The sequence below is a fragment of the Hemitrygon akajei genome, chromosome 2 (assembly GCF_048418815.1).
Source record: "Hemitrygon akajei chromosome 2, sHemAka1.3, whole genome shotgun sequence".
NCBI classification, from domain to species: Eukaryota; Metazoa; Chordata; class Chondrichthyes; order Myliobatiformes; family Dasyatidae; genus Hemitrygon; species Hemitrygon akajei.
Window position 1 is genome coordinate 179,252,793 of NC_133125.1, and position 27,786 is coordinate 179,280,578.

Sequence of the window (27,786 nt, forward strand, 5' to 3'; positions counted from 1 at the left end):
TGAAGCTGAGAGCTGGAAAGGTGATTGGCAAAAGGGATACTGAGCTGGAGAAGGGAAAGGATCATGGGATGGGAAGCCTAGGGAGAAAGAAAGGGGTGGGGGGAGCACCAGAGGAAGAAGGAGAACAGGCAGAGTGATGGGCAGAAAGAGAGAAAAAAAAGGAGGGGGAGAAAACTAAATATATCAGGGATGGGGTAAGAAGGGGAGGAGGGGCATTAACGGAAGTTAGAGAAGTCAATGTTCATGCCATCAGGTTGGAGGCTACCCAGCCGGTATATAAGCTGTTTTTCCTCCAACCTGAGTGTGGCTTCATCTTGACAGTAGAGGAGGCCGTGGATAGACATATCAGAATGGGAATGGGACGTGGAATTAAAATGTGTGGCCACTGGGAGATCCTGCTTTCTCTGGCGGACAGAGCGTAGATGTTCAGCGAAACAGTCTTCCAGTCTGTGTCGGGTCTCACCAATATATAAAAGGCCACACAGGGAACACCGGACGCAGTATACCACACCAGCCGACTCACAGGTGAAGTGTCGCCTCACCTGGAAGGACTGTCTGGGGCCCTGAATGGTGGTGAGGGAGGAAGTGTAAGGGCAGGTGTAGCACTTGTTCCGTTTACAAGGATAAGTGCCAGGAGGGAGATCGGTGAGAATGGATGGGGGGGACAAATGGACAAGGGAGTCGCGTAGGGAGCGATCCCTGCAGAAAGCAGAAAGGGGGTGTGGGAGGGAAAGATGTGCTTGGTAGTGGGATCTCGTTGGAGGTAGCAGAAGTTACGGAGAATTATACGTTGGACCTGGAGGCTGGTGGGGAGGTAGGTAAGGACAAGGGGAACCCTATCCCGAGTGGGGTGGTGGGTGGATGGGGTAAGGGCAGGTGTGTGGGAAATGGGAGAGATGCATTTGAGAGCAGAGATGATGGTGGACGAAGGGAAGCCCCTTTGATTAAAAAAGGAAGACATCCTCGAATGAAAAGCCTCATCCTGAGAGCAGATGCGGCAGAGATGGAGGAATTGCGAGAAGGGGATAGCATTTTTGCAAGAGACAGGGTGGGAAGAGGAATAGTCCAGGTAGCTGTGAGAGTCTGTAGGCTTATAGTGGATATCAGTAGATAAGCTGTCTCCAGAGATGGAGACAGAAAGATCAAGAAAGGGGAGGGAGGTGTCAGAAATAGATCAAGAAAGGGGAGGGAGGTGTCTGGAAGAGTAATTCAGATGAGATTTAATTTGATATCTTTTTCTTTTTGAAAATATGTCACATTTCCCTTGCTTGCAAATTTATATGCAAGTGTGTATTAAACAATTACAGATACCTTTCAGTGCTTTATTGGTCTTCATTACATACGGAAGTTTATTGATATAAAATGAGGAAAGCTGCAATCCCATGATCATCACACTAATCACTACAAAGTCCAACGGTGAAATACCTGCAATTAAAAAAAAATCAAATAAGCAAACATGTAACAAAGCTCCAGAGAAATGTCAATGAAAACTTCCAGTGGTTGCAACAACCAAACTCTTACACTGATGTCCCAGTGAAGGGAACATGCCAATTCCCACCCAGTGTGCCAACCTGTGACCCAGACCTGCACCAGCAGACCCTGTAGTAGATTAACAAGACACTGAACTGCAGTGCCAGGCAAGAATGAATAATTCATGGTGCCCACTCTATTTTCCACGTGGGTCTCCAGCCCAGTCTTTACATGTCACCTGCTGTCAATTTCTGCACTGGCTGCTCCTTCTGGTTCCAATGGCCAGACCTTAAGGAGTTCATTACGGTCCATAGTTTCTTTCTCACAACATCCACAGAAGTTGATTATGGGAAAACTCAAAATATTTCACAGAAAGTTGCTGAAATTTTCATTCCAATTCTGACCAGTTTCTGTAGCATCTGCTGCTCATAACTGGAGCTCGATGCCAATTCTTCATTGGTGGAAATTCCTCACTGGCTACATTCAATGTGATTGCAACCTAATTTCCCTCATTTCCTGATGTGGTCAACAGTCCATCAGAGAAGAGAAAGCTGTACATGGCATTCATCGAACACTCAGACATGTCAGTCACTGTCACCAGCTCCATTTCTCCAGATGTTTGTGTTGGAATGTCAGATGGTGAACAGAGGAAGGAAACAGGAGTGTTTCTGACAGCTGCTTTGACTCTGCATATCTATTCACTGATGTACGTAGATTGAACAATTCAGACAAATTCTGTGAATGGGAGCCACAGTGAAAATCTACTTTAACTCTGCCCACCATCTTGGTGAATCTTTTCTGCACTCTTTCTAGTCTAATCACATTCTGACAGGCTGCCTCACTGTCTGGTATGGGGGGGGGGTTGGCTACTGCACAGAACCGAAAGAAGCTGCAGAGGGTTGTAAATTTAGTCGTCTCCATCCCTACAAAGTACCCAGGACATCTTCAAGGAGCAGTGGCTCAGAAAGGCAGTGTCCATTATTAAGGACCCCCAGCACCCAGTCCACACTCTTTTCTCACTGTTACCATCAGGCAGGAGTTATAGAAGCCTGAAGGCAGACCCTCAGCGATTCAGGAACAGCTTCTTCCCGTCTGCCATCTGATTCCTAAATGGACAGTAAGCCCTTGAACACAACCACACTTTTTTAATATGTTTCTGTTTTTTCTACACGATTTTTAATCTATTCAATGTACATATGTGATTGATATAGTTATTATTTATTATTACTTTTTTTTCTCCTATATTATGTATTCCATTGAACTGCTGCTGCTAAGTTAACAATTTTCATGAGATGTGCTGGTGCTAATAAACCTCACTCTGATTATGTAATATTCATTTATGATTACATTTATGTAATATTTATTTATGTCTGCAAGATTGGAACAGAACACACCAGGTGTGGCCTGACTAAAGATTGTACAGTTGTAACGTAACGTCCCAACCTTGTACTCGATGCCCTACCGATGAAGGCAAGCACACCATGCACCTTCTTTACAATCCTGTCTGTCTGTGTCACCACTTCCAGGGAACTATGTACTTGTCCTAAGTTAATTACCATCTGCCATTCCTGTGCCCACTGACACAGATGATCTTGGTCTTGTTGTACACTGAGACAACTTTCTTCACTGTCCACTATCACACCAATTTTGCTGCTGTCCATGGATTTACTGATCATGTCCAAATTTTTGGACATTTTTGTCCAAATCGTTAACATCAATGACAAACAACAGGGGACCGAGCACCAATCACTGCAGTACACTATTTGTCATCCATTACCACCTCTGCCTCTGGCAACTAAGCTAAATCTGCTTTAGTGATGCTGGTTGGGAGAATTATTTTCTTGGATACTGATGAGAACTTTGTTTCTCTTTAGGAAATAGCACCAAGTGATCCGTTACATTCTCCCAGGGAACATAAATGGTTCCTTGGTTTCATGTCTCATCCAAAGGCAGAGGTGTACTGGAGTGTTAAATTATCAGAGATTACACAGACCAGGACTGCATTCCCTGTCGTTTACTCAGGTGTAATTGGAGTTTTCGAGATATTAATGGTAGGTGGAAGCTATTTCCACACGTTGGGACTGAGAAACGTTACCACAGAAATTCCCTTACAAAGCACCATTTTGATTCAGTGTTTTACAGTTGGGATTTACTTTTTCCAGAGTGGAAATGCCCTCCACAGAAATTCAATAGTGTGCTGTGTACAGTGGTCATCCTCACACCCTAATGGGGTTTCCACATCCGGAACACTGGTGATGTCATTTCCTGTGCAACATCCTCCTGTCGGGAAACTGCAGTGTCATTAGACTGGAACTTGGAGATGCTCCTGACTACCTGCCATGGTCTCCTCTCAGTGAGTAAATGTAGCCTCAGTAACACCGTCTGAAGTCCCCATCACTTGTTTAAATGGCCAAGACCAGACTTCTGAAAATGCAACACTTCCCTCGCACTGGTTTGGGGGATGTGGGTCCTGTAGTTACTCCCCTCAGCTTGTCCTGAGAGGCTGATATTGAGCATCCCACTGGAATCTCTCATGATGGGAACTGGGTAGAGACTCCAGGAAACTAACCCAGAGACAATAAACTACTGGTCTCTGTGTGCTGACACTGTGATATCATTGTATGAACACAATTAAACCTCAATCAAATCCGGCACATCAGCAGCCCCTCAGGATTAGGGTTGATCTGTTTCCACCTCAATACCATGGGTTCTGAAGTGAATATTATTATTTAAATATTATTATTTAGCTGCATCATTCCAGAATAATAATTATTTTGTTCTCCTTATCATTTGTGTACAAGGAAACTATGTTAAACAATTTTGAATTAAACAATTGTGAATGATAAGAGGATTGGTCACATACCTCCAACCACAAACCAATACACTAACACAATGTACACGGCGGTAAGTGACAAAGTATTACAGATCCACAGGCTTAGAAAATAAAATCTGTATCCCAGACGTCCTGTGGAGAAATAAAAAAAGCATATGAAAGCCGTTAACAATCTATGCAGACTGATTATGATACTGGAGGCCATTCTGGACATCAATCAATGCTAGCTCCTCAGGGAGCAATCACAATCCCACCCTTGACCCCACTTTAACTGTTACTCTCTCACCCCAGTGGTTACCAATGGTAAACCCTCCATCTCATCTCCTCCAAATGTAAAAGATATAACAGTAAATGTCCTTGGTGAGAACTGTTTTAAACCATCAGATCCAGCTGCACCTGATTCAGCATCATCGGTCTTCCTCCCCATCACTAAATTATTTGTTCAAAGATTAACCTGAAGTGCAAGAATAATCCCTGATTTGCTCGTCTCTGTAATTTTGCTCCAACAACATGTTCGATGCCCATCGATGGGTGTGACTGAGACTGTCCACCTGTCTCTGTGGTTCCCTCCCATCCCTTTGCCCCCTGGATCAATGTTCCCAAATGTTCCTGTTGCCCTGGTGTTGAAATTGCATCTCTCTCACTGGATTCTATCCCATCTCAGTTCTAATTTCAGTTTCTCTACAAAGCCACCATGTGTCTGTGTCAGGCTTCATGTCTGTGGACTCACTTTCATCAACTTCAGTTCTGAATGTTATCTGTTTAATTTTATTGTTAGCATTTTTTCTACACATCAGGTGTTTGACGATCTTCTTTTTAATGGGTTCTATTGTGTGTCTTTGTTTTGTGGCTGCCTGTAAGGAGACGGATCTCAATGTTGTATATCGTACACATACTTTGATAATAAATGTACTTTGAACTCTGATGTACCATTCCCATTCTAATCCTGCCCCTTCTTGTTCAATTGATCCTCTTCACTGCCAACTCCTCTTCCAGGGCAAATGTTAACTGACATTGTTAATGGTTCCTTCTCCTCAGATATTGATCCTCCTACTTTGAAATCTCCCATCGTCACCTCCTTGCATTTAAATAAAAGCAAAATCCTGCCCCTCAGCCATGGCAACATCACTGTCTGGTCATTCAAATCCATCCGGTTGCCTGGTGACTGGAGCTGAACACAATGTGTCCAAAACAATATAGTGACTGGAAAACCCCACGTGTTGAGAATCTGAAATACACTCAGTGGCCACTTTATTAGGTACACCTGTACACCTGCTCGTTAATGTGAATATCTAATCAGCCAATCATGTGGCAGCAACTCAATGCATAATAACATTCAATCCTGAGAAATACAAGAGAAAGAAAAACAATGGAGTACGATACACTGCAGTTGCTGGAAATTTGGAATAAAAAAGAATTCCGGATTTCCATTTCTGCATCTGTGGAGAGTGGAAAACAGAGTTTTGGTCACACACTCTGATCTTGTATCAGAAGTGGTCAGTTCTAACATAAACTGGAATGGCTGGTTATCTGAAATTGATGAATTCATTATTGCAGCTCCTGGGACTCAATGTGGAATAAGGGATGCTGCTCCTCAATGGGCTTTGCTGGAACTGGGGAAGAGGGTAAAGATGGGAAATCAGAGAGAAAACTAAAGTGATCGGCAACTGGAAGCTCACTGTGACCCTCGGTGTTCTGCAAAGTGGTCACACAACCTGTAATGGCTTCTCCAATGTGCAGGAAACTGCTGTGAGGACACAGAATTGGGAGTACAAGTCACTCACTGCTTTACCTGGAGGGGTTATATGTGTGCCAGGAATGGGGAAAGGGAAGAGGTAATAAAGCAGGTGTTGCATCTTCTTTGGTTTGGGGAGACAGAGGTGTCCCATGTGGAAAACTGCATTGGAAAGAGAGGTTCTTTCAAAATTAACTTCTGCAAACACACAAGAGAAATTGCCACCGAGTCTGAAAGAAAGAGCCACATGTACTGTATGCTCACCAGCAGGTCTGAGAGACAATTGCTCAACCCCCTGACACTAGATGTGGAGTAGAACTCCCTTCACAACTCTGCCCTCTGTGTGAATGAGGCCCCTGTTTCCAAAGGCACAGACACCATCAGGATGAAAGGGCATCTTTCCCTCAGTCCCACCTCTAAACAGACTTGGTGACACAGTGAGATGAGACAACACAATGCAGCAAACACGAGTGAATGAAGACGGCTCCTCTCATGGCCACTTCTCCCAAATATCTTCTGCAGTTTGGTCAGAGGAGACTCCAGGACTGTTTCAGGTATTCCGTGTCACTGCAAAGCACCTCAAAACTGGGAAAAATGGGCAATTGCATCCCACAGATCACAGGGTCAGAGGGGAAGTGGGGGTTGGGGGTTGGTGGTGAATTGATTTCCCACATTTTACCTTGTTTATGTGAAAGTTCATTCAGGTTTACTGGGTGGTGTCTGAAAGTTCATGCAAGAGCAAATTAAGCAATGACAGATACCTCCAAGGCTTTTCCACCTCCACTGGTCCGGTAACATGGCTGAATGAAGAGATGTTGCAGAAATCACCTGTCCAGCAGGCAATACAGCAATCAGTATAACATCCTTGAGGGAAAGCCCTGAAATTAAAATTAAATTCAAATCATTAAACATCTCACGGGCAGCGGATGACAAATGATGCAACAACCTTAATGTTCCATCATTTCTTGCCGAGAAGGGAATGTTCCAACCCCCGTCTAATCTCACCGATCTGTGACCCAGGCTGATACCAACTGACTCTTCTCTGAGAATCATTCATCACAATGCATCGTTATACCCGTCAAGAATGGATTATTCAGATTCATTTATTTATCAGATGTACATCACAACATACAATGAAATGTATTGTTTGCATTGACAACCAACACAAGCTGAGGATGTGCTGAGGGCAGGGCAGCCTGCAAGTGTCACCACACACTCTGGTGCTACTTTCCACCTGATGTCAGGGGCTGCTACACAAATGCACATGTGGGCAGTTTGTTCTCATTGATCGGTGAAGTGCATTATCTGCCGATTGATCCATCCCAAGAGTAGGAAGAATGAGAAGAGCATACAAACTCAAGGAGCCGATTCTAAAAGGGTTACACCAACAAGACATTTGTTGAAAGGGTTAAGAAAGTAGTTTAACAGAGTTAGGATCTTTGCCTTCATGAATAGAGGCATAAAGTGGAAGATCATAGTCAAACTTTCTAAAACCAGTCGTGAGTGGGAATGAAGGTGATTGGGAGAAGAACAGAAAATATCTTGGGGATTTTTTTTATGCACAGTAGTGGACAGGGTCTAGAATTCATAGTCAGGAACATTGAAGGAATATTCAACTGTAATTTCCTATGAGGGCTGGATAATTATCTGAAAGAAAGAATTTACAGAGCTGTGGGGAGAGGACAGAACAATAGGATTCAGTTGTTTGCTCAGTGATAGAACCAATCCATTCTTAAAGGGCTGAATGGCTTTCTTCTCTGCAATAACTGTTCTGGGATTCTGTGAACCCAATTAATTCAGCTTTTGCCTCTCTCTGCTGCAACACTGATTTGCATCGGCTGCATTCAATAGCCCACCAATATGGTCTAAATGTTAACTGCAAAATGTCATTCATAAATGAAGCTCACCTCGCAACATTAAGGTGTAGTTTGTCTGGATGGAGCTGACAGGATTGGTTGTGATGCAGGTGTACACTCCACAGTCTTCAGATGAAGCGCCTGGGATAACCAGTTTTCTGTTTTCATCTGTTAGTTGGTGATGCTGGGAGATTTCCCCTCCATTCTTTTGCCACTGATACACATTCGAATCTCCAAAGACATCACAGGTGAGCTCGACCGTGAAACCCAGTGATTCGATGTTGGTAAATATGGAAGCTTCTGACAGCTCATCTAAAGGAGAGAATATGAAACCATGATATTCCTATCTTGATGTAGAATGCAATCTTACCATGTGACATTGCGCCAGATATGTACAAAGGAACGAAAGCACAGTTGGTTCTACACACCAAATATATACACAACAATGGAAATAAAAGCCATTTAACCCTCGATTCTGCTCTGCCATTGCACAAGATCACAGCCAACCTGATGGTAGATATTCCCAACTCCCACGATAACAGTTCACATCTCTGCTTATCCAGGATCTATCTACCTCTGCCTCAAAAATATTCAAAGATTCCGAACAATCTTCTTCAGAACTGTGGAAGCAAAAACTGTTTCATCTCTCTTCAGGTTGTTCATTTGCAAGTTAATAGACGTGACATACTAGAATGTTACCTGGGTTTCAGCACCTAAGTTACAGGGAAAAATTGAACAAGTTAGGTCTTTATTCTTTGGAGCGTAGAAGGTTGAGGGGGAGGGGCTTGATAGAGGTATTTTAAATTATGAGGGGGTAGATAGAGTTGACATGGATAGGCTTTTTCCATTGAGAGTAGGGGAGATTCAAACAAGAGGACATGAGATAAGAGTTAGGGGGCAAAAGTTTAAGGGTAACATGAGCGGGAATTTCTTTACTCAGAGAGTGGTAGCTGTGTGGAACGAGCTTCCAGTAAAAGTGGTAGAGACAGGTTCGGTATTGTCATTTAAAGTAAAATTGGATAGGTATATGGTCAGGCAAGGAATGGAGGGTTATGGGCTGAGTGCAGGTCGGTAGAGCTAGGTGAGAGTAAGTGTTCAGCATGGACGAGAAGGGCCGAGATGACCTGTTTCCATTCTGTAATTGTTATATGGTTATATGGACAGTCAGAGCAGGAATAGGATGATGATAAAAATGAATGAATGGCTCAGTCTGGTGATATGATGTGTAAGAATGTGATTGGAGAGAGTTCTGAGCATGCACAGGAATAATAGAAAGATCGAGAAACATGCTATTGTAAAAATGTGGTGGTTGTTTTTAAATAAACGTTTTATTTCTTTCAGAAGATGTTCCTTTATTAGTAATTTACAGTATGTACGAATATAAAGAACACAACAAGGTGTCAGAAGTCGGTCTGGAAGAATAATACATTTCCTAACATGGGAGAATCGAAGATAATTTTCTGAAAAAAGAGTTTGAACTGTTTAGGTGTTTGCTAACAGTTTTACAAATGGAAGTTTTGCAGCCTCACCGACACTACAATTGTCTGGGAACATAGCTGAGAACGGGAGAAAATTTAAGCAACATTTTGAATTGTATTTATTGGCGATCGAAGTGGATGAAAAACCAGAAAAAACAAAAGCTGCGCTTCTACTCCACGTGATAGGTGATGACGCAATTGAGGTATATTATCATTTTATTTTTGAAAATGGAGATAATTTAAAGTTAAAATTGATAATGGACAAATTTGAAGCATTTTGTATACTTTCGTATATTTGATATACGAGCGGCAGAGATTGTTTACATGTACGCAGAGAGCTGGTGAAACTATTGATCAGTATGTTACTGAGTTGAGACACCAGAGTAAAACGTGAGAGTTTGGAGAACTGACAGAGTCTTTCATTAAAGACAGATTTGTTTGTGGCATTCTGGATAATGGTCTGAGAAAAAGACTGTTAAGAGAACAAAACATAGACTTGGAAAAAGCTTTGATGCTCTGCAAAGCTTCGTAAACCATGATGTCACAGGCTAAAGAACTTTTCAATGAGAATTGCAATGTAGATGCTGTGAAGAAGTGCAAATATATTAGAAGAAATAATAAAATAACAACAAAACCGACAGAGAGTAAGACGTCATCTGAGAGATAAAAGCTATGTGATCACTGTGGGTGGCAGCATTGGCCAAAACAGTGTCTAGCGTATGGAAAAATGTGCAACAACTGCAGTAAAAGTAATCAATTTTCACACTGTTGCAGAAGTAGAAAGAAAATAAAACAAGTAAATGCAATGCTTGAAAATGAACGTGAGGAGTTTTATATAGATGTGCTTTGTGAAAACAAACAAAGTAAGAATGACTGGACTATTCCATTGCAAGTGAACCAAAAAAATATTCTGTTTAAACTGGATACTGGAGCACAAGTAAATGTTCTTGCAAAATCTGAGTTTTATGCATGAAAGCCAAGAGCAAAGTTACATCAGACAAATATAAAAGTGACTGGGTATTCAGGTGCAGACATTCCAGTTAAAGGAACATGTGTGGCAAAAGTACCACACAAAAACATTGTGCACACGCTTTCATTTGTGGTGTTGCCAAGGAATATACAGTCAATACTGGGTTTATCTGCCTGTGAGAGATTGAATTTGGTGAAAAGAGTATTAGTCCTGGACATCGACAGAGTCAAAATACAGTGACTTGATGAAAGAGTATGAGGACTTGTTCAAAAACACGATTAAAATTGACAACACAGTTGCACCCATAGTACATCCATGTAGAAAAGTGCCTTTTACATTATGTCATCAACTGAAAACAGAACTTGACAGAATGGAACAGCTAGCAGTCATTAAAAAAATGATGAACCGACTGAATGGGTCAATTCGTTTGTCATTGTTGATAAGAAAAATGGAAAACTGAGGATTTGCTTAGATCCAAGAGACTTGAATCAAGCCATTAAAAGGGAGCATTTCAAATTGCCTACTTGTGAAGAAATTATGTCACAGTTTGCTGATGCAAAGTACTTTAGTAAATTAGATATATCCTCTGGATTCTGGCAACTTAAACTAGATAAACCAAGTTCAAAGTTATGTACTTTTAACACTCCTTTTGCCAGATCCTCTTTTCTTTGGCTTCCATTTGGAATTGCATCAGCTCCTGAAGTGTACCATTAAACTATTCACAAGCTATATGAGCACATTGAGGGTGTGGATACCACCATGGACGATATTATCGTTTGGGGATGATCTAAACAAGAGCACAACGCCAGACTTAGACAAGTCTTTGAGGCAACATGCAAGGAAAACCTGAAGTTGAATGAAGACAAATGTCAGCTAGGAGTGACTGAACTTAGCTTTGTAGGTGATATCATCAGCAAAGAGGGTATGCATCCTGATCCATTGAAGGCTTCTGCTATTGAGAACATGACAAGATCACAATGTAAAAAGGATGTTCAAAGGTTCATGGGAATGGTCAACTACATGGGAAAATTCATACCCAATCTTTTGGTACAGCTTGCTCCATTGAGGCAGCTAACAGAAAAGAAAAACGAATGGAGCTGGAATCATGAACAGGAGAAGGCATGGCAAAATCTCAAGAAAGTGCTCACTAAAGAACATGTGTTGAAATTCTATGATGCTGAGAGACCCATCAAAATCTCATGTGATGCATCTCAAACAGGCTTAGGGGCAGTATTACTCCAGAAACATGATAAGGAATGGCTACCAGTCGCATATGCATCTCGTACATTATCTGATCCAAAAACCAGGTATGCCCAAATTGAAAAAGAATTGCTCAGCATTATGTTTGCTTGCGAGATATTTCATCAGTTTGCATCAGGGCAATCTATTGATGTTGAAACTGATCATAAGCCTCTGATTGCATTGTTTTACAAACCTTTAAGCGATTGTCCTTTGCGAATTCAGCGAATGATGATCAAATTGCAAAGATATGCATTGAATGTGTCATACACACCTGGAAAATTCATGTACACGTGGGTCCAACAACAAAAGACAGACACAGGGACACTGTTGATGTTCAGGCTTTTGTTGATATGATCATAGAGACTGTACCTGTTTCTCCTAAAAAGTTTGAACTGCTAGGTCTTGAGACAGAGATGGATAAAATTCTCAGTCAGGTAATACAAGTAATGATGGATGGATGGCCAGATAATAAGCATGACTGTACCTCAGAAGTACAAGAATATCAGAACCACAGATCAGAACTTTCTGTTGTGGATGGGATATTGTACAAAGGTAGCAGAATTGTGATTCCTAAAAGTCTGTGAAAAGAAATGCTTGGTAAAATTCATGAAGGCCACCTAGGTATTGAAAAATGTAAGAGAAGGGCATGGGAAGTGATGTTTTGGCCCAGGATAAATCAAGAAATTGCAGAATTGGTGTCTTCTTGTCAAATATGCCTTAAATACCAACCTAGCAAGCCTAAGGAAGCACAACATCAAAATTCTAGTCTTCAGAGACCTTATCAGAAGGTAGGCATTGATCTTTTTGTAACTGACAACAAAGATTATCCATTAATAACAGATTACTACTTATTGTATCCTGAAGTGTGTGGTCTGAGCAGAACAACTGCAGAGAATGTAATTACATGCATGAAATCAGTTTTTCCCAGACATGGTGTACCTGATGAAGTTTTCACAGACAATGGTCCACAATTCAATGGTGAATGTATGAGACATTTTGCTCATGAATGGGGCTTTGTTCATACAACATCTAGTCCATTTTTCCCTCAGTCCAATGGATTAGTTGAGAAGTCGGTAGGAATTACCAAGAAACTGATGCACAAAGCAAAAGATAGTGGAGGTGATTTTTATAAAGCTTTGTTAGCCTAGTGCCGTACTCCACCTCAATGTGGACTTTCACCTGCTCAGCTCTTGATGGGATGCCGTTTGAGATCCAATCTGCCAATAGATGACAGCCTTCTGAGAGGGAGGTGAACAAGTGAAAAGATGGAAAGATGAACACAAAGCAAAGCAGAAAATATACCTTGGCAAATGTTCTCATCCATTACCTGAACTGCACCAAGGAGATGAAGAAAGGATACAAGGCAAAATGAACACACGGACGCAGAAAGCTACAGTACTTGAAGAAGTACAACCCAGATCATACATGGTCCAAACAGAAGAAGGAGCAGTTAAGAAGAAATCGCAAAGACTTCAAGAAAGAGCCAACTTCAGAGTATTAGTTACCTGATGCAGACCAGACAAAACATGGAAATAACAATGAAACACAAGAACTGTGTGAACCACTTAGAAGGTCTGCTCGTGTTCATAAAACCCCAGAGAGACTGATTGAGACATGTTAAATTATGCATTTGCTCTGGTCAATGTTGCTAATTGCTTTTCTTTTTAAGGAAAGGAAGATGTGGTAATATGACATGTAGAACATGATTGGAGAGAGTTCTGAGCATGCGCAGGAAGGTTAGAAAGATAGAGAAACATGCTATTGTAAAAATGTGGTTGTTCTTGTTAAATAAAAGTTCTATTTCTTCCAGAATATGTTTCTTTATTAGTAACCTAAAGTATGTATCAATATAAAGAACACAACGCTCAGGAAGTGATGTTTGAACCTTTCCCCGTTTAGATAATAGTCCGCACTATTGTTCCTTTTACCAAAATACATTATTGTACATTTCACAACACTGTATTCCATCTGCCACTTTTTTGCCGATTATTCCAATTTGTCAAAGTCCTGCTGCAATCACATTGCTTCTTCAGCACTAACTACCCCTCCAACTATCTTTGTATCATCTGTAAACTTTGTCACAAAGCCATCAATTCCATTATCTAAATTACTGACAAACAATGTGAAAAGTATCAGTCCCAATACCGACCCCCCCCCCCCCCCCAGGAACACCACTCATCACTGGCAGCCAACCAGAAAGGGCCCTTTTTATTCCCACTTATTGTCTCTTGCCTGCCAGCCATTCTGCTATCCATTGCTGAATCTTTCCAGTAACACCACAGGATTTTATCTTATTAAACAGCCTTATTTGTGGTTACTTATCAAATGCCTTCTGAAAATCCAAGCAAACGACATCCACTGCCTCTCTTTGTCCCCATTGCTTGTTACTTCCTCGAAGAACTCTAACAAAATTGTCAGGGAAGATTTCCCTTCACAGAAACCATGCTGACTTTCACATTTTACCATTAGTTTCCAAATAACTTGAAACCTCATCCTTAATAATAGACACCAACACGTCCCCAACCACTGGGGTTCGGCAAACTAGACTACAATATCCTTCCTTTTGCCTTCTTCCTCCCTTCTTAAGGGGAACTGGCCAAAGTTGACTGGAAAGGGACACTAGCACGAAGGACAGCAGAGCAGCAATGGTTAGAGTTTCTGTGAAAATGAGGGAAGTGCAAGACAGATATATTCCAAATAAGAAGAAATTTTTGAATGGAAGAAGGACACTATTGTAACTGACAAGTGAAGTCAGATCCGAAGTAAAAACAAAAGAGAGGGCAGACAAGGAAGCCAAAGCTACTGGGAAGATAGAGGAATGGGAAGTTTTAAAAACCTGCAGAAGGAAACTAAGAAGCTCACTAGGAAGGAAAAGACGAATTATGAAAGAAAGCTGGTGACTAATATCAAATAAGATATTAAAAGATTTTTAAATATATAAAGGATAAAAGAGAATTGAGGGTAGATATAGGACCAAATCAAAATAACGCTGAAGGTATTGTAATGAGAGACACAGAGTTGGCAGAGGAGCGGAATGCATATTTTGCATCGGTCTTCACAGTGGAATATGTCTGCAGTATACCAGACATTCAAGAGTGTCAGGGAAGTGTAGTATATGCAGTGAAAATTACAACTGAGAAGGTGTTCAGGAAGCTTAATGGTCTGAAGGTGAATAAATCTCCTGGACCTGGTGGAATGCATCCTCAGGTTCTGAAGGAAGTTGCTAAAGAGATTGCAGAGGCATTAACAATGATCTTTCAAGAATCAATAGATTCTGGCATTGTACCGGATGACTGGGAAATTGCAAATGTTACTCCGTTATTTAAGAAGGGTGGCATGCAGCAGAATGGAAACTAAAGACCTGTTAGTCTGACATCAGTGGTTGGGAAATTGTTGGAATCGATTGTTAGGTATGAGATTACAGAGTACTTGGAACCACATGACAAGATAGACCAAAGGAAGCATGGTTTTCTGAAAGGAAAATTCTGCCTGACTAACCTACTGCAATTTTTGAGGAAATTACAAGTAGAGTAGACAAAGCAGATGAAGTGGAGGTGGTGTACTTGGATTTTCAGAAGGCCTTTGACAAGGTGCTGCACATGAGGCTGCTGAGCAAGATAAGAGCCCATGAAATTATAGGGAAGTTACTAGTGTGGGTGGAGCTTTGGCAGAAAACAGAGAGTGGGAATAAAGGGATAGTAGTCTGGCTGGCTGCCGGTTGCCAGTGGAGTTCCACGAGGGTTGGAGTTGAGACCGCTGCTTTTTACAATGTATGTCAAGGATTTGGACTATGGGATTAATGGATTTGTGGTTAAATTTGCTGATGTTACAAAGATAGGTGGAAGATGAGTACTGTTGAGGAAACAGAGAGCCTGCAGAGAAACTTATATAGTTTAGGGGAATGGGCAAATGAAATACAATGTTGGAAAGTGTATGATCATCAATTTTGGTGGAAGATATAAATGGGCAGACTATTATTTAGATTGGGAGTGTTACGTATTCAGGCAACAATAAGTATATGTGAGTTAAGCAAGGGTTTTTATAACAAATAACACGTTTATTAAACACTGAAAACAAACCCCCCAAAAGTAAACAAACACTAACGTAACCGGAAAACAGCTGCTGTGCGGCAACTTCACAGTTCTTAAAGCGATGTTGCAAAAACAGTTGTTTAAAGCGATATTGCCAAAAGTTCAAAATGCTCAGTCCATTTAAAAGGAGAGACTTTTTAAGGTGATTTAAATTCTCGTCCACGTAGTTTTCCTTCGATCCCCGGCGTCGAACTCTTCCCACGAAGAATTTTATGAAAACGTAACGGTTTAAAGGCACTGACCTTTTCTTCCACTCTCTGTCCTCAATCTCCTGCTATCCTGCAGAGATTAACACGAGAACAGTCAACGAAGTCCTTCCGAATGAGGATCACACAAGGTCGAACTTTCCACCGTCGAAATTCGATTCTCCTTGATCTTTAATTCCCGAACTTTTATCTTCACTCTCCACAGTAAAGAAACTGCTGGCAATGACCTTTTAAACTTTAGGCATTAGATAAAACTTCATCTTTCAACTAAACTGCGTCATCACATTAAATCACGCAGTGGCATGAAGTCAACTTGGCAAATCCAGCCATGAACTGCCCCTCCCCACAGGGTGGGGCCCTCCTCTTATACCCTGTAAAAAAACCTGTCACATGACCTCTACTGGCGGGAAAATGACGTCACTCCACCATCACAAGACCATTACCTCAAGTCCAGTATAGCTGAGGGGGGACATCACGTGATGACGTAGGATCGAGACGCAGGGACCCAGCTCTCCCGTAAAAAGTTAATAAATTAATGTCTAAATGAAGAAAAGTTAGTCAATACTTTCTAAAAGTTACTTATAAACGACTCCGGACTGTGTCAAGCTATGCCTCAAGGAAGGAAGATGAAGAAAACTAATACCGGGAAGACTATGCAAGTTGGAACAAGAACAAGGCCCATGTCTACCGAGGAACCGCGGTCTCAGGTACATTATATCACCGGCGATACGGAACAGGAGATTGTGGCAACACTGGCCACTTCCAAAGGAAAAAACCATCGTGAACTGCGCAAACGCGAAGGATGGAGCATGCGCAAACGGGAGCAACAAGAACTACAAAGCCCAGCTACCACTGCAACTGAAAGTGATAGCGAATCGGAGGGAGAGTCAAATCTCTCGGAAGGATCAGCTGAAGAAGGAGGTAAAAGTCCTTCTAGAAATATAGAAAAGACTTTGAGGCAAATAATGCGTAAATTAGACACATTAAAAGTAATTAAAAATAATCAAAAAATACTCGAAAAAAAATGACCAATATGGAGATTATGCTTGATAAAATGACAAAGAGACAGGAAAAAATGGAAAAAAGAATTACGGACTTGGAAACTACAACGGAAGACATGGTTGAAAGAATGGACAAAATGGAAAAGGAAAATACTGCTTGGACATCAGAAAGAAAACAATTTATGGAAAAAATTGATAAGCTTGAAAATCTCAGTAGACGAAATAATTGTTGGACTTAAAGAAGATATAGAAGGAGAAGATCCAATAAATTTTTTACAAAAATGGATTCCTGAAAAATTGGAAATGGAAAGAGAAACTCCAATTGAGATTGAAAGGGTGCATAGATCTTTAAGGTCAAGACCTCGAACTGATCAAAACCCACGATCAATTTTGATAAAATGCTTACGATACCAAGACAAAGAAAAGATCCTGAAGGCCGCTGCCCAAAGTGCCAAAAATAGAAACGGGCCACTGATGATAGCAGGGAAACCAGTTCTTTTTTATCCTGATATAAGTTATAACCTGTTGAAGAGAAAGAAGGAATTTAACCCAGCGAAAAAAGCCTTATGGGAAAAGGGTTATAAATTTACAATGCGTCATCCAGCAACACTGATAATTTTTTTGAAGGACGGAAAAATTTTTTTTTCCGATTATCGAAAAGCGGAGGAGTTTGTACAAGAACTTCCATCTATTCGCTAATTACACATAGAGGCTTCCAAACGTAATGGATTAAAGATGAAGATGGACCCAAGGAACAGAAGTGATGGACATTTATGGATATTATAGAAGAGAAAAGCAAAATTTTAGAAATACTAAATGAGAATAGTATTTTTTTTTCTCTTCTTATACATATACTTTTTTATGTTGCGGGGGGGCTGGGAGGCTGTGGACTGGTTACTGCGGGATTCACGTGTGTAATCATGGCGGTTGCCATGACCCGTGCAGCAGAGGGGGGTAATGTTGTGTCTTTTTTCCACAACATTAGTAGGGGGGTATTTTTTTTTCCTTTATATTTTAATTTTTTTTCTATCTTTTTGCCTGGATGATTGGTGGGGACACACATAGCAACATGGAGATTTTTATAAAGATTTCCCAGGATACCACGAAAGTGGAAAGATTAGGTATTATTATAGATTGGAGTAATATAATAAAAAAAAAATGACTAATCTACTAAATTTTTTAAGTTTTAATGTTAATGGGCTTAATGGGCCAGTAAAAAGAAAAAGAATTTTAACATATATTAAAAAAAATGAGAACTCCGTGGAGCATGTGGGGATCTTCCAACATCCAGGCATTCCCTTTTTTTTCCTTTCTTATTTTTTTAATAGGGATGTTAGGGGGGAGGGGTTAAGGGGAGGGGGGCTGGGTAACACTTTTTTTTTCATGCACATTTATTCTGTAACTATTTGAAAACAATAAAAAAAGTTTTAAAAAAAAAGTCCAGTATAGCTTCAACCCCAGTCACGTGACAAGGGTACCACTGTCACGTGTCATGAGTACGTAACAGGAGAGAATTCAAAATGCAGAAATGCAAAGGGACTTGGGAGTCCTTGTGCAGGATACCCTAAAGGTTAACCTCCAGGTTTAACCAATTTCGATGGTAAAGAAAGCAAATGCAATGCTGGCATTCATTTCTATATAATATAAGAGCAGGGATGTGATGTTGAGGCTTAGAAAGGCACTCATGAAGTGACATTTGAAGTACTGTGTGCATTTTTAGGCTCCTTATCTTAGAAAGGTTATATTGACATTGGAGAAGGTTCAGAGAAGATTCACAAGAATGATTCCAGGAATGAAAGGGTTACTGTATGAGAAACGTCTAGCAGTTCTTGAGCTGTATTCCCTGGCGTTCAGGAGAATGAAGGGGGATCTCGTAGAAGCTTTTCAAATGTTAAAAGGCCTGAACAGATTAGATATGGGAAAGTTAATTCCCAAAGTAAGGGAGTCTAGGACAAATGGCACAACTTCACGATTGAAGGACTTCCTTTTAGAACAGAGATGCAGAGAAATTTCTTTAGTCAGAGGGTGGTAAATCTGTGAAATTTGTTACCACGAGCGGCTGTGGAGGCCAAGTTATTGGGTGCATTTAAGGAAGAGAGAGATAGGCTCTTTATTAGGCAGGGCATCAAAGGGTATGGGGAGAAGACGGGAAGTGAGGATGACTGGAAGAATTGGATCCGTTCATGACTGAATGGTGGAGCAGACTCGATGGGCCGAATGGCCTACTTCTGCTCCTATATTTTATGGTCTTAGAGAGTGGAGTGACATTTGCAATCTTCTAGTCCTCCAGGACCATGGCAGAATCAAGTGATTCTTGAAAGATCATGACTAATGTATCCGATATCTCTTCAGCAACCTCTCTCAGGGCTCTGGGAGATCTGTCCCAGGTGACTTATCCACCTTAAGACCTTTCACTTTGCCGCACACTTTTTCCTTTGTAATAGCAGTGACACTCAGACCTCTGGCACACTGCTAGTGTCTTCCACAGTGAAGACAGATACAAAGTACCGATTAAGTTCATCTGCCATTTCCTTGTCTCCCATTACGACTTCACCAGCATCACTTTCCAGTGGACCAATATCAACTCTCACCTCCCTTTTACTCTTTATATGAAAAAGCTTTTGGTATCCTGCTTTATATCATCAGGTTGTCTGCCCTCATATTTCATCTTTTCCCTTCTTAGTTGCCTTTTGCTGGATTTTAAAAGCTTCCCAATCATCCATCTTCCCACTCACTCCACTTTGATTCAGGTGTCTGATGGCTGAGTGGTAAAACCTGTTTCTGAATGTGGTGGTGTGCATCCTGATGCACCATCAATAACTCACTGTGAGACGTAAAAGCGAGGTATCGGCTTTTATTGACTGGAAGAAGGATCAAGCAGAGAGTGAGCACCATACTACATCCTGGAGACTGAGAGGCCGGGCTCAGACCTCCATCACCTTTATACAGAGGTCTGTGGGAGGAGCCACAGCAGCAGTCATCAGGGGGCATGTCCAGACAGGTATATGTAGTTCACCACACATCCTAAGGCTTCCATACCTTCATCCTGATAGCAGCAATGAGAAGAGAGCGTAACCTGGGTGGTGGGGTCCCTGATGATGGAGGCTGCAACAACTCTCCATGTAGATGTGCTCAATGGTGGGGAGGGCTTTACCCGTGATGGACTGGGCCGTATCCACTACTCCTTGTAGGATTTTCTGTTGAAGGGCATTGGTGGTTCCAATGATGCAGCCAGTCAATATACTCTCCACCACACATCTACAGAAGTCTGTCAGATTTTCAGGTGTCACGCCGAATCTCCACAAATTTCGAAGGGAGTAGAGGCACTGCTGCGCTTTCTTCATTTGCTCTTAACTGCTGCGCCCAGCACAATTCCTCTGTAATGATACACCAAGGAATTTAAAGTTGCCGACCCTCTCCGACTCTGATCCTCTGATGGGAATGGCTCATGGACCTCTGGTTTCCTCCTGAAGTCAGTAATCAGGTCCTTGGTCTTGCTGACACTGAGGAAGAGGTTATTGCTGTGGCACCACTCAGACAGATATTCAGTCTCCCTCCTATATGTTGATTCATCACCACCTTTCATCCCAGAATCACCACCAGCTCCAAGAACTCTTGCTGTTTTCCCAGTGGGACAGAGCAGCCTCACACATGGAAATGCTTTCCTGACTTTTGTCATGAGGAACAGACATTGAAATCAATGAAACAGGCCCTGCCGTGGAAACCATCAGACACAGCACCTCAGGAGGAAGGGGAAGGTGTACATTTAATAGTCTGTGGAATTACCCCTCCCTCACACTCCATTAATGCATTTTGACCCACCAGTGACCCATCTGCACAGGGAACATCAATACCCTGACATCTCAGCCTTTTCAATAAGATTCTGGTCTTGTTGTTTCAGGGAACATTCTCAGGTTTGTTGCCTTTTTATCAGCCAGGCTCGAAATATTTCTTATTGATTACCTTCTCCATGGTTTGAATGATTATGTCAGAAGCAGGGTTTAAACAAAAAGATTAAGGTGATCATTGTGGAGATTGTATGGATTTCAAAAACATAAACAGAGACACCAATCTTAATTCTTTTTATATCCTCCATCTTCCTTCCTGGTCAGTTTCCCAAAATTCTAGTCCTTATCTCAGTACCTGGAATTACCAAACAGAATCAAAAAGTTTATTACAATATATTGCTGACTTCACAGTGCAGAGTGTGGTGAACTAGATATACCTGTCTGACTGCTCCTGTTGGCTCCTCCCACAGACCCCTGTATAAAGGTGACTGTGGGCTGCTGCTCTCCCTCTTTTCCCCGGGATGTAGTGTTGTTTATTCTTCCAGTCAATAAAAGCCGATATCCCGCTTCCTAAGTCTCAGCATGAGTTATTGATGGTGCATCAATTTTATTGACTGGAAGAATAAAAAACACTACATCTGGCACCTGTGCCATCACCACCTCCGGCACCTGTGCAATTGCAGCCGGAGCTACGTAGATCGCAGCGGACGATTCGACCACCTGATAGACTTAACCTGTAAGTATACTTGGGGACTCTTTTAAAACAAAGGGGGGGTGAATGTGGTGAACTAGATATACCTGTCTGACTGCTCCTGTGGCTCCTCCCACAGACCCTGCTGACTGCTCCTGTTGGCTCCTCCCACAGACCCCTGTATAAAGGCGACTGTGGGCTGCTGCTCTCCCTCTTTTCCCCAGGATGTAGTGTTGTTTATTCTTCCAGTCAATAAAAGCCGATATCTCGCTTCCTAAGTCTCAGCGTGAGTTATTGATGGTGCATCACAGAGAATGGCTTCATCCCACATAAATACACCAATAAGAATTTGGTGGGGTGGAATTTGGAAGCTGCAGGAGCTTTCTGTATTTTTTAAAATTTATATTAATCTTGTCTTCCCTGTTTTTAAAACTCTTAATGTTCTGTGACCAGAGTACATCACAGAATCACTTTCCTTTCATAATCCTGCTCAGGCTCTCAGGTTTTCTGCCACCGGTCTCTTAAATTTAAAAAAAATCTCTCTCAGAAGAAAATAGGCAGGTCAGCTTTTCTGAACTATGCTCCTAAACAGAGAAATTCAATACCTCCAAAACTATAAGGGATTCAGACTGAGTTGACATTTTTAAATGAGAGCTTAAAATCTATTTATTTAACCTTGCTTTCAACAAACATTGTTTTGCCTTTTATTTGCATTTTTTTTGTAATTTATTTTTTATTGAAGTTCATCATCAAACATTTCCATAAGATGTATTTCAGATATTGTACATATATATCATATAGTCATATATGCCACAAATCTCCACATAATATTTATCTGAGGTATACACTAATAGAAAAGAGAGGAAAGAAAGAACAAGCAAAAGGGGAAAACTATGTACAAGTAGGGAGTGATCTTTTTTACAACATATTCATTGATTTGTGAGAATAAAATCAGGCCTATGAGGCATTATGTAGTTAAACCATTTTTCCCACCATGAATCAAATTGTTCCAACTTATGATTAACGGATGCTGTTATCTTCTCCATTTTGTAAATGTCCATTGTAATTTCTATCCATGCACTTAAGGTTGGGCTCTCCTGTGATAACCATTTCCTAGTAAAAGTATTTTTACCACACACCAACAGTATATTCATTAAATATTTATCTCTTTTTAATCATTCTTGAGGCATATACCCAAAATATATGGTCTTACTCTCTAAATGTATTTCACATTTAAAGATGTCTTATAGGGCATTGTGTATCCCACTCCAATAGTTCTTGATAATGGGGCATTCCCAGAAAATACAATAATGGTTTGCATTTTGATTTCCACAATTTCTCCAGGCAACAGGGAGGTTACTATCATAATGGGATTTCTGAGAGGGCGTAATGAAATATCTTATCAAGTTTTTCCATCCAAACTCCCTCCATTTCTGTGAACTGGTACACTTCCATTGATACCTCCATATTATTGTCCATTCTTCCTCAGATATAATTATCCCTCCTTCCTTCTCCCATTTTGTTTTAATGTATGAAGTTGAATATGTTTTAAGATTTGCCCAAATCCTTATACACGCTTGAAATGATTCTACTACCGTTATCTGAATTATATACTTTTCTAAATAGCTCTATCAAACATGTTCTTGCCTTGGTTACATTTTTAACCATCCTATTAACATATTGTCTCATCTGTAAATACTGATAAAAGTCTTGTTTTCCTAATAAATGGTTCTTTTTAAGCATTTCAAAACTGAACAGTGTTCCTTCTTTCATTATATTGCAAAGAACTGTTCTTCCTTTAGCTGTCCATTCCTTAAATCCAGATCCAGTTTATTTGGTGTAATATCCGAATCATATGCACACCATTTAAGAAGTGCAATATCTCCCTCTAGTTTATATTCTTTTATAATAGATTTCCATATTTTAAGAGTCAATTTCACCCATGGGTTGTCAATAGTATTTATGTACCTTTGTAGGTTGTTATCAGCCAAAATTGCCTGTATGTGGATGGGAATTATCCTCTCCTCAATGTTTTCCCAATGAGCATCATATGAAGGGTTGCACCAACATATCACAGCTCTCAACTGTGCTGAAAAAGTATAACCTCTAAGAGAAGGTAGGCCCCATCCGCTCTTTTCCTTGGCTAATTACAAAGTTTTGAGATGAACTCTAGGCCTTTTACCTTGCCAAATATAACTTGATAACATTTTGTTCCATTCATTGAATTGATTTTGATTAATCTTTATTGGCAGGGTCTGAAAGCGATATAACAGTCTGGGCAGTATATTCATTTTAATAGACTCAATCCTTGAACTGAGACTGAAAAAAGGAATCAGGTTCCATCTTGCCATATATTCCTTATTTTTTTTATATATAAAGGCTGATAATTGCATTCTGATAATTTTAACAAATCTTTTGGCATAATGATGCCCAAATATTTGAAAGACTCTGTGTGCCATGCCCAGGGGTATCAACTTTCAATTTCTTTTGCTGGAATATAGTTATATGAAAGTAATTGGGTTTTATCTATGTTGATCTTGTATCCTGATAATTAACCATATTGTTCAAAGGATTGCATCAATTTAGGTAAAGAGTATGTTGGTTGCCTTAGATCAGGGGTGTCAAACTCATTTTAGGTCACGGGCCGGATTAAGCAAAATGCAGTTTCATGCGGGCGAGATCAGTCGGACACGTGCGAACGCAGCTTTCGTTGCCTCCGTTTTTTCAGCCTGCTCTCATGTGTCTCAGTCTCTGCTATAACTACAAAGTGTTTCACTTTACAAATTCTGTTTCTTATGAAGAAGACTGCCGAATAAACACTAAAAACCCTGAAAACCTGGTACCTGAATAAACTCAGCATTAGCCATATCATACGCCACAGGCGCTTCGATTACTGGGGCCAGCTTTAATAGTAATTAGATATTATCTCGCGGGCCAAAGATAATTCCACCATGGGCCGGATTTGGCCCGCGGGCCTTGAGTTTGACATATATGCCTTAGATAGATCAAAATGTCATCCGCGTAACAGGTCAATTTATGCTCTGTTCCTTTAATAGTAATTCCCCTGATATCTTCACTTTGTCTGATGTGTTGAGCTAGTGGTTCCAGATATAATGCGAAGAGTAGTGGTGACCATGCACAACCCCTCTAGGGTCTCGTGCCCATTTCTAGGGTAAGGCTATTTGATAAATATCCATTGATTTTAATCCTAGCAGTAGGATTGTCATATAGTGTCTGTATAGTTTTAATAATTGTGTCATGGAAACCAAATCTATGTAAAATTCCAATTAACTGAATCAAATGCCTTTTCAGCATCCACGCTTATTACTATTGCTTCGATTTTATTTTTTTGTATATGATCCAGAATGTGAAGTGTCCTTCGTATATTGTCTTGTGTTTGGCATTGTTGTATAAAACCTGTCTGATCATTATGTATCAGTTTGAGTAGAAACTCTTCTAATCATTTGGCCATGATGGAGGCAAATAATCTATAATCTACATTAAGAACGGATATTGGTCTAAATGACCCACATTCCATTTTATCCTTGCCTCCTTTCGGTATAACTGAGATTATCGCTTCCTTCCAACTGGGTGGCATTTGTGCCTTTTTTAGAGCCCAGTTCAGTGTGGGGAGTAAAACAGGAATTAACTCATTTTTAAATTCTTTGTACTATTCTGCCATATACCCATCTGATCCTGGTGACTTGCTTAATTTAAGCCTACTAATTGCAGTTTTTAGTCAGCTTCAGTTACGTCAGCAGTCATCATTCGATTTTGTTCTTCGCTTAAAGTGGGTAACTCTAGAGAATTCAGGAAGGTGTCAATCTGGGTTATGCTTCCCCCTGGAACTTTGCAATAGAGAGTTTTGTAAAACACTTCAAAAGCTTCTTGAATTTAACTTAGCTTATTTTTTTAAATCATTTTTGTTCTTGGATCCCTAATTCTATGAATTGTATTTTCTGCTATCTTTTTTTTTCAGTTTCCACGCCAGTATTTTAATAGACTTAGATCCACTTTCATAGTGTCTCTGTTTCAGAGACATTAAATTTTTCCTGATGTCTTGCGCAACCAAACTATTAATTTCATTCCTATTTTTTTTCATTTCCTCTAATGTATCCTGTGCAAATTCAAATTGTGATTTTTTTTTTAGTTCTTTCAGCCTATTTGGTAATTCCTCCATGTTTTATTCCTTATTTTTTTTCTTATATGAAGATATTGCTATAATCTTACCTCTTAAAACAGCCTTCAGAGTATCCCATAGAATGGGAGGTGAAACCTCTCCATTATCATTGAATTCTAAGTAAAGACCAATTTCTTCATAATTTGTTCCTTAAAGTAGGGGTCATTGAATAGACTTGAATTTAGTTTTCAAATAGTACTCTTTGGCTGTAGGTCAAAATCAACAGATAAATATATAGGTGCATGGTCACTTACATCTATTGTCCCAATTCCACTGGTGCTTATTTTGTCTTTATCTTTTCCAAATGTTATGAAGTAGTCTATTCTTGTATATACAGAATGTGGAGCAGAATAATGAGTGTAATCCCTTCTGTCAGGGAAAAGGTCCCTCCATATATCAATTAAACCAACATCCTCAATAAGTGTATTAACTTTCTTATGTAAGGATTTTGTTTCATAGGTTTTTCTATTGGAAGAGTCTAACTTTGTTTGTAATTGTAAATTTAAGTCTCTCCCACATATCAGGAGACCTTCTATTTCCGTTACCATAATATTAGTAATTTTCTGAAAGAAACTAATATCAATTCCTGGGGGTGCGTATATATTCAATAGAGTAACTGAATTTCCGCATATATTCCCCCTTATCAGAATATATCTGCCCTCCTTATCTCCCATTTCGAATACTTTTTCAAAATTTATCTTGCTTGAGTTAAGAATAGCAACTTCTCTCCTATGTCCTGATTTATATGAGGAGAAAAACAAATTAGTGAAGCCAATTCTCTTTAGTTTTCCTTGCTTATTATCACTTAAGTGAGTTTCCTGTAAATATACTACATGGGCTTCTTCCTTAATCATTTTGGATAGAATTTGACTATGCTTGATTAGATTTAACAGCCCATTGACATTAAAAGAAATGAATTTTACTTTGTCCTTATGCATGTTTATTTTTTTTTTAATTTTGTTTCATATTTGTACTTTTATCCCATTGCAAAGCACTTTGAACTTCATCAGCTGTGTGAAACGTGCTCAATAAATAAAGTTCTTCATCTACTGATTATCATTGCTGTTGAAATCTCTTCCATCATGATGTCATGCATGATGTCATGACCCCATTTCCCACACTAATCTGATGCATTTTGTATCTCCCTCCCCTCCCATCCCTTCTCTTGCTACTTTTTCCATTTCTCCACCTTTTCCATCCATCCACACTTTCACTTCACAACCATTTCCTTCTGTCCTCTCCAACAGAAAACCCAAGCCTCAGGTTTGACAAACAGTTCTTCTCTCATCCCACCAGTGCAGCAATGAGTGTTGGATCAAATCCCGAACAGGCTCCTCCTTGGGATGAGAGGTACATCACAGAGATGGGGTTTGAATGACAGCTGCATTCAATATCTGACACCTCAGTGTTTATTCTATCAGGTGAGGTGCCCAACTTAACCACAAATGGAAAATACAACCACAAAAACTATAGTGAACTCCTGTACCAAATCACATTTTGAATAAACACACGGATGAAAGAAAAATGGATGACTATGTGGGAGGGAAGGGTTAGATTTATCTTGGAATAGGTTAAAAGGTCAGCATAACATTGTGGGCCAAATGGCCTGAACTGTGTTGTACTGTTCTACGTTCTATGAAACATAAAGCTACCTACCAACAAGGCGTAGTTGTATTTTTCTCAGCTCTTGTCCATCCACCATGAAGGTGTAATTTCCTTGGTCACCATGTTCTGCTCCATTCACAGTCAGAGCACCATTAGAAGTATTAAAGTACAGACGAAACTTGAACTGGTCACTCAGTTCCACTAAGCTGTGACCTGGGACATGATGCAAAATGCTCCTGTTGATGAAGGTCCAAACTATTTCACTCTTGCTGGGATCAACTTTGAGTTCAGGATCCAGTAAAACTGATGAGCCAAGGAGACCAACCTCTTCTTTAACTTTATCTGTTAATAAAAATATTTGTACTCATTTAAAATGTGGTGGCTGTGAAACACTTAAACAGAGAACTTTGTGAAACTACAGCAAATGAGAACATCCTACTGAATAGATATTGTGCCACTCTTTACTGGGGTTACAGGAACTTGTCTTTCGGACAAGAATGTTGTGGAAATTCTTTCTGGCCCAGCTTCCCACCTCAAACCCCTCATCAACTTTGGCTGATCCGACACTCTCACACTATACCTGTTCAAGACAGGCTTCTGGTCTACACTGGCTCCAAAATTGGCAATTCACTGGCTTCAA

The 27,786-nt window shown here is 40.3% G+C and overlaps 1 protein-coding gene across 1 annotated transcript in view; it reads right to left on the minus strand.

The window, feature by feature from the left end:
- Positions 1-27,786, minus strand: part of LOC140721498 (uncharacterized) — a 366,186-nt gene that overhangs the window by 272,807 nt on the left and 65,593 nt on the right. Inside the window, exons 3-7 of the mRNA XM_073036317.1 lie at positions 27,198-27,488; positions 7,946-8,206; positions 6,800-6,916; positions 4,334-4,435; positions 1,312-1,425 (exon numbers count right to left, since the gene is read on the minus strand). Of these exons, the coding sequence (XP_072892418.1) occupies positions 1,312-1,425; positions 4,334-4,435; positions 6,800-6,916; positions 7,946-8,206; positions 27,198-27,488 (885 nt within the window). The remainder of the gene's footprint in view (positions 1-1,311; positions 1,426-4,333; positions 4,436-6,799; positions 6,917-7,945; positions 8,207-27,197; positions 27,489-27,786) is intronic.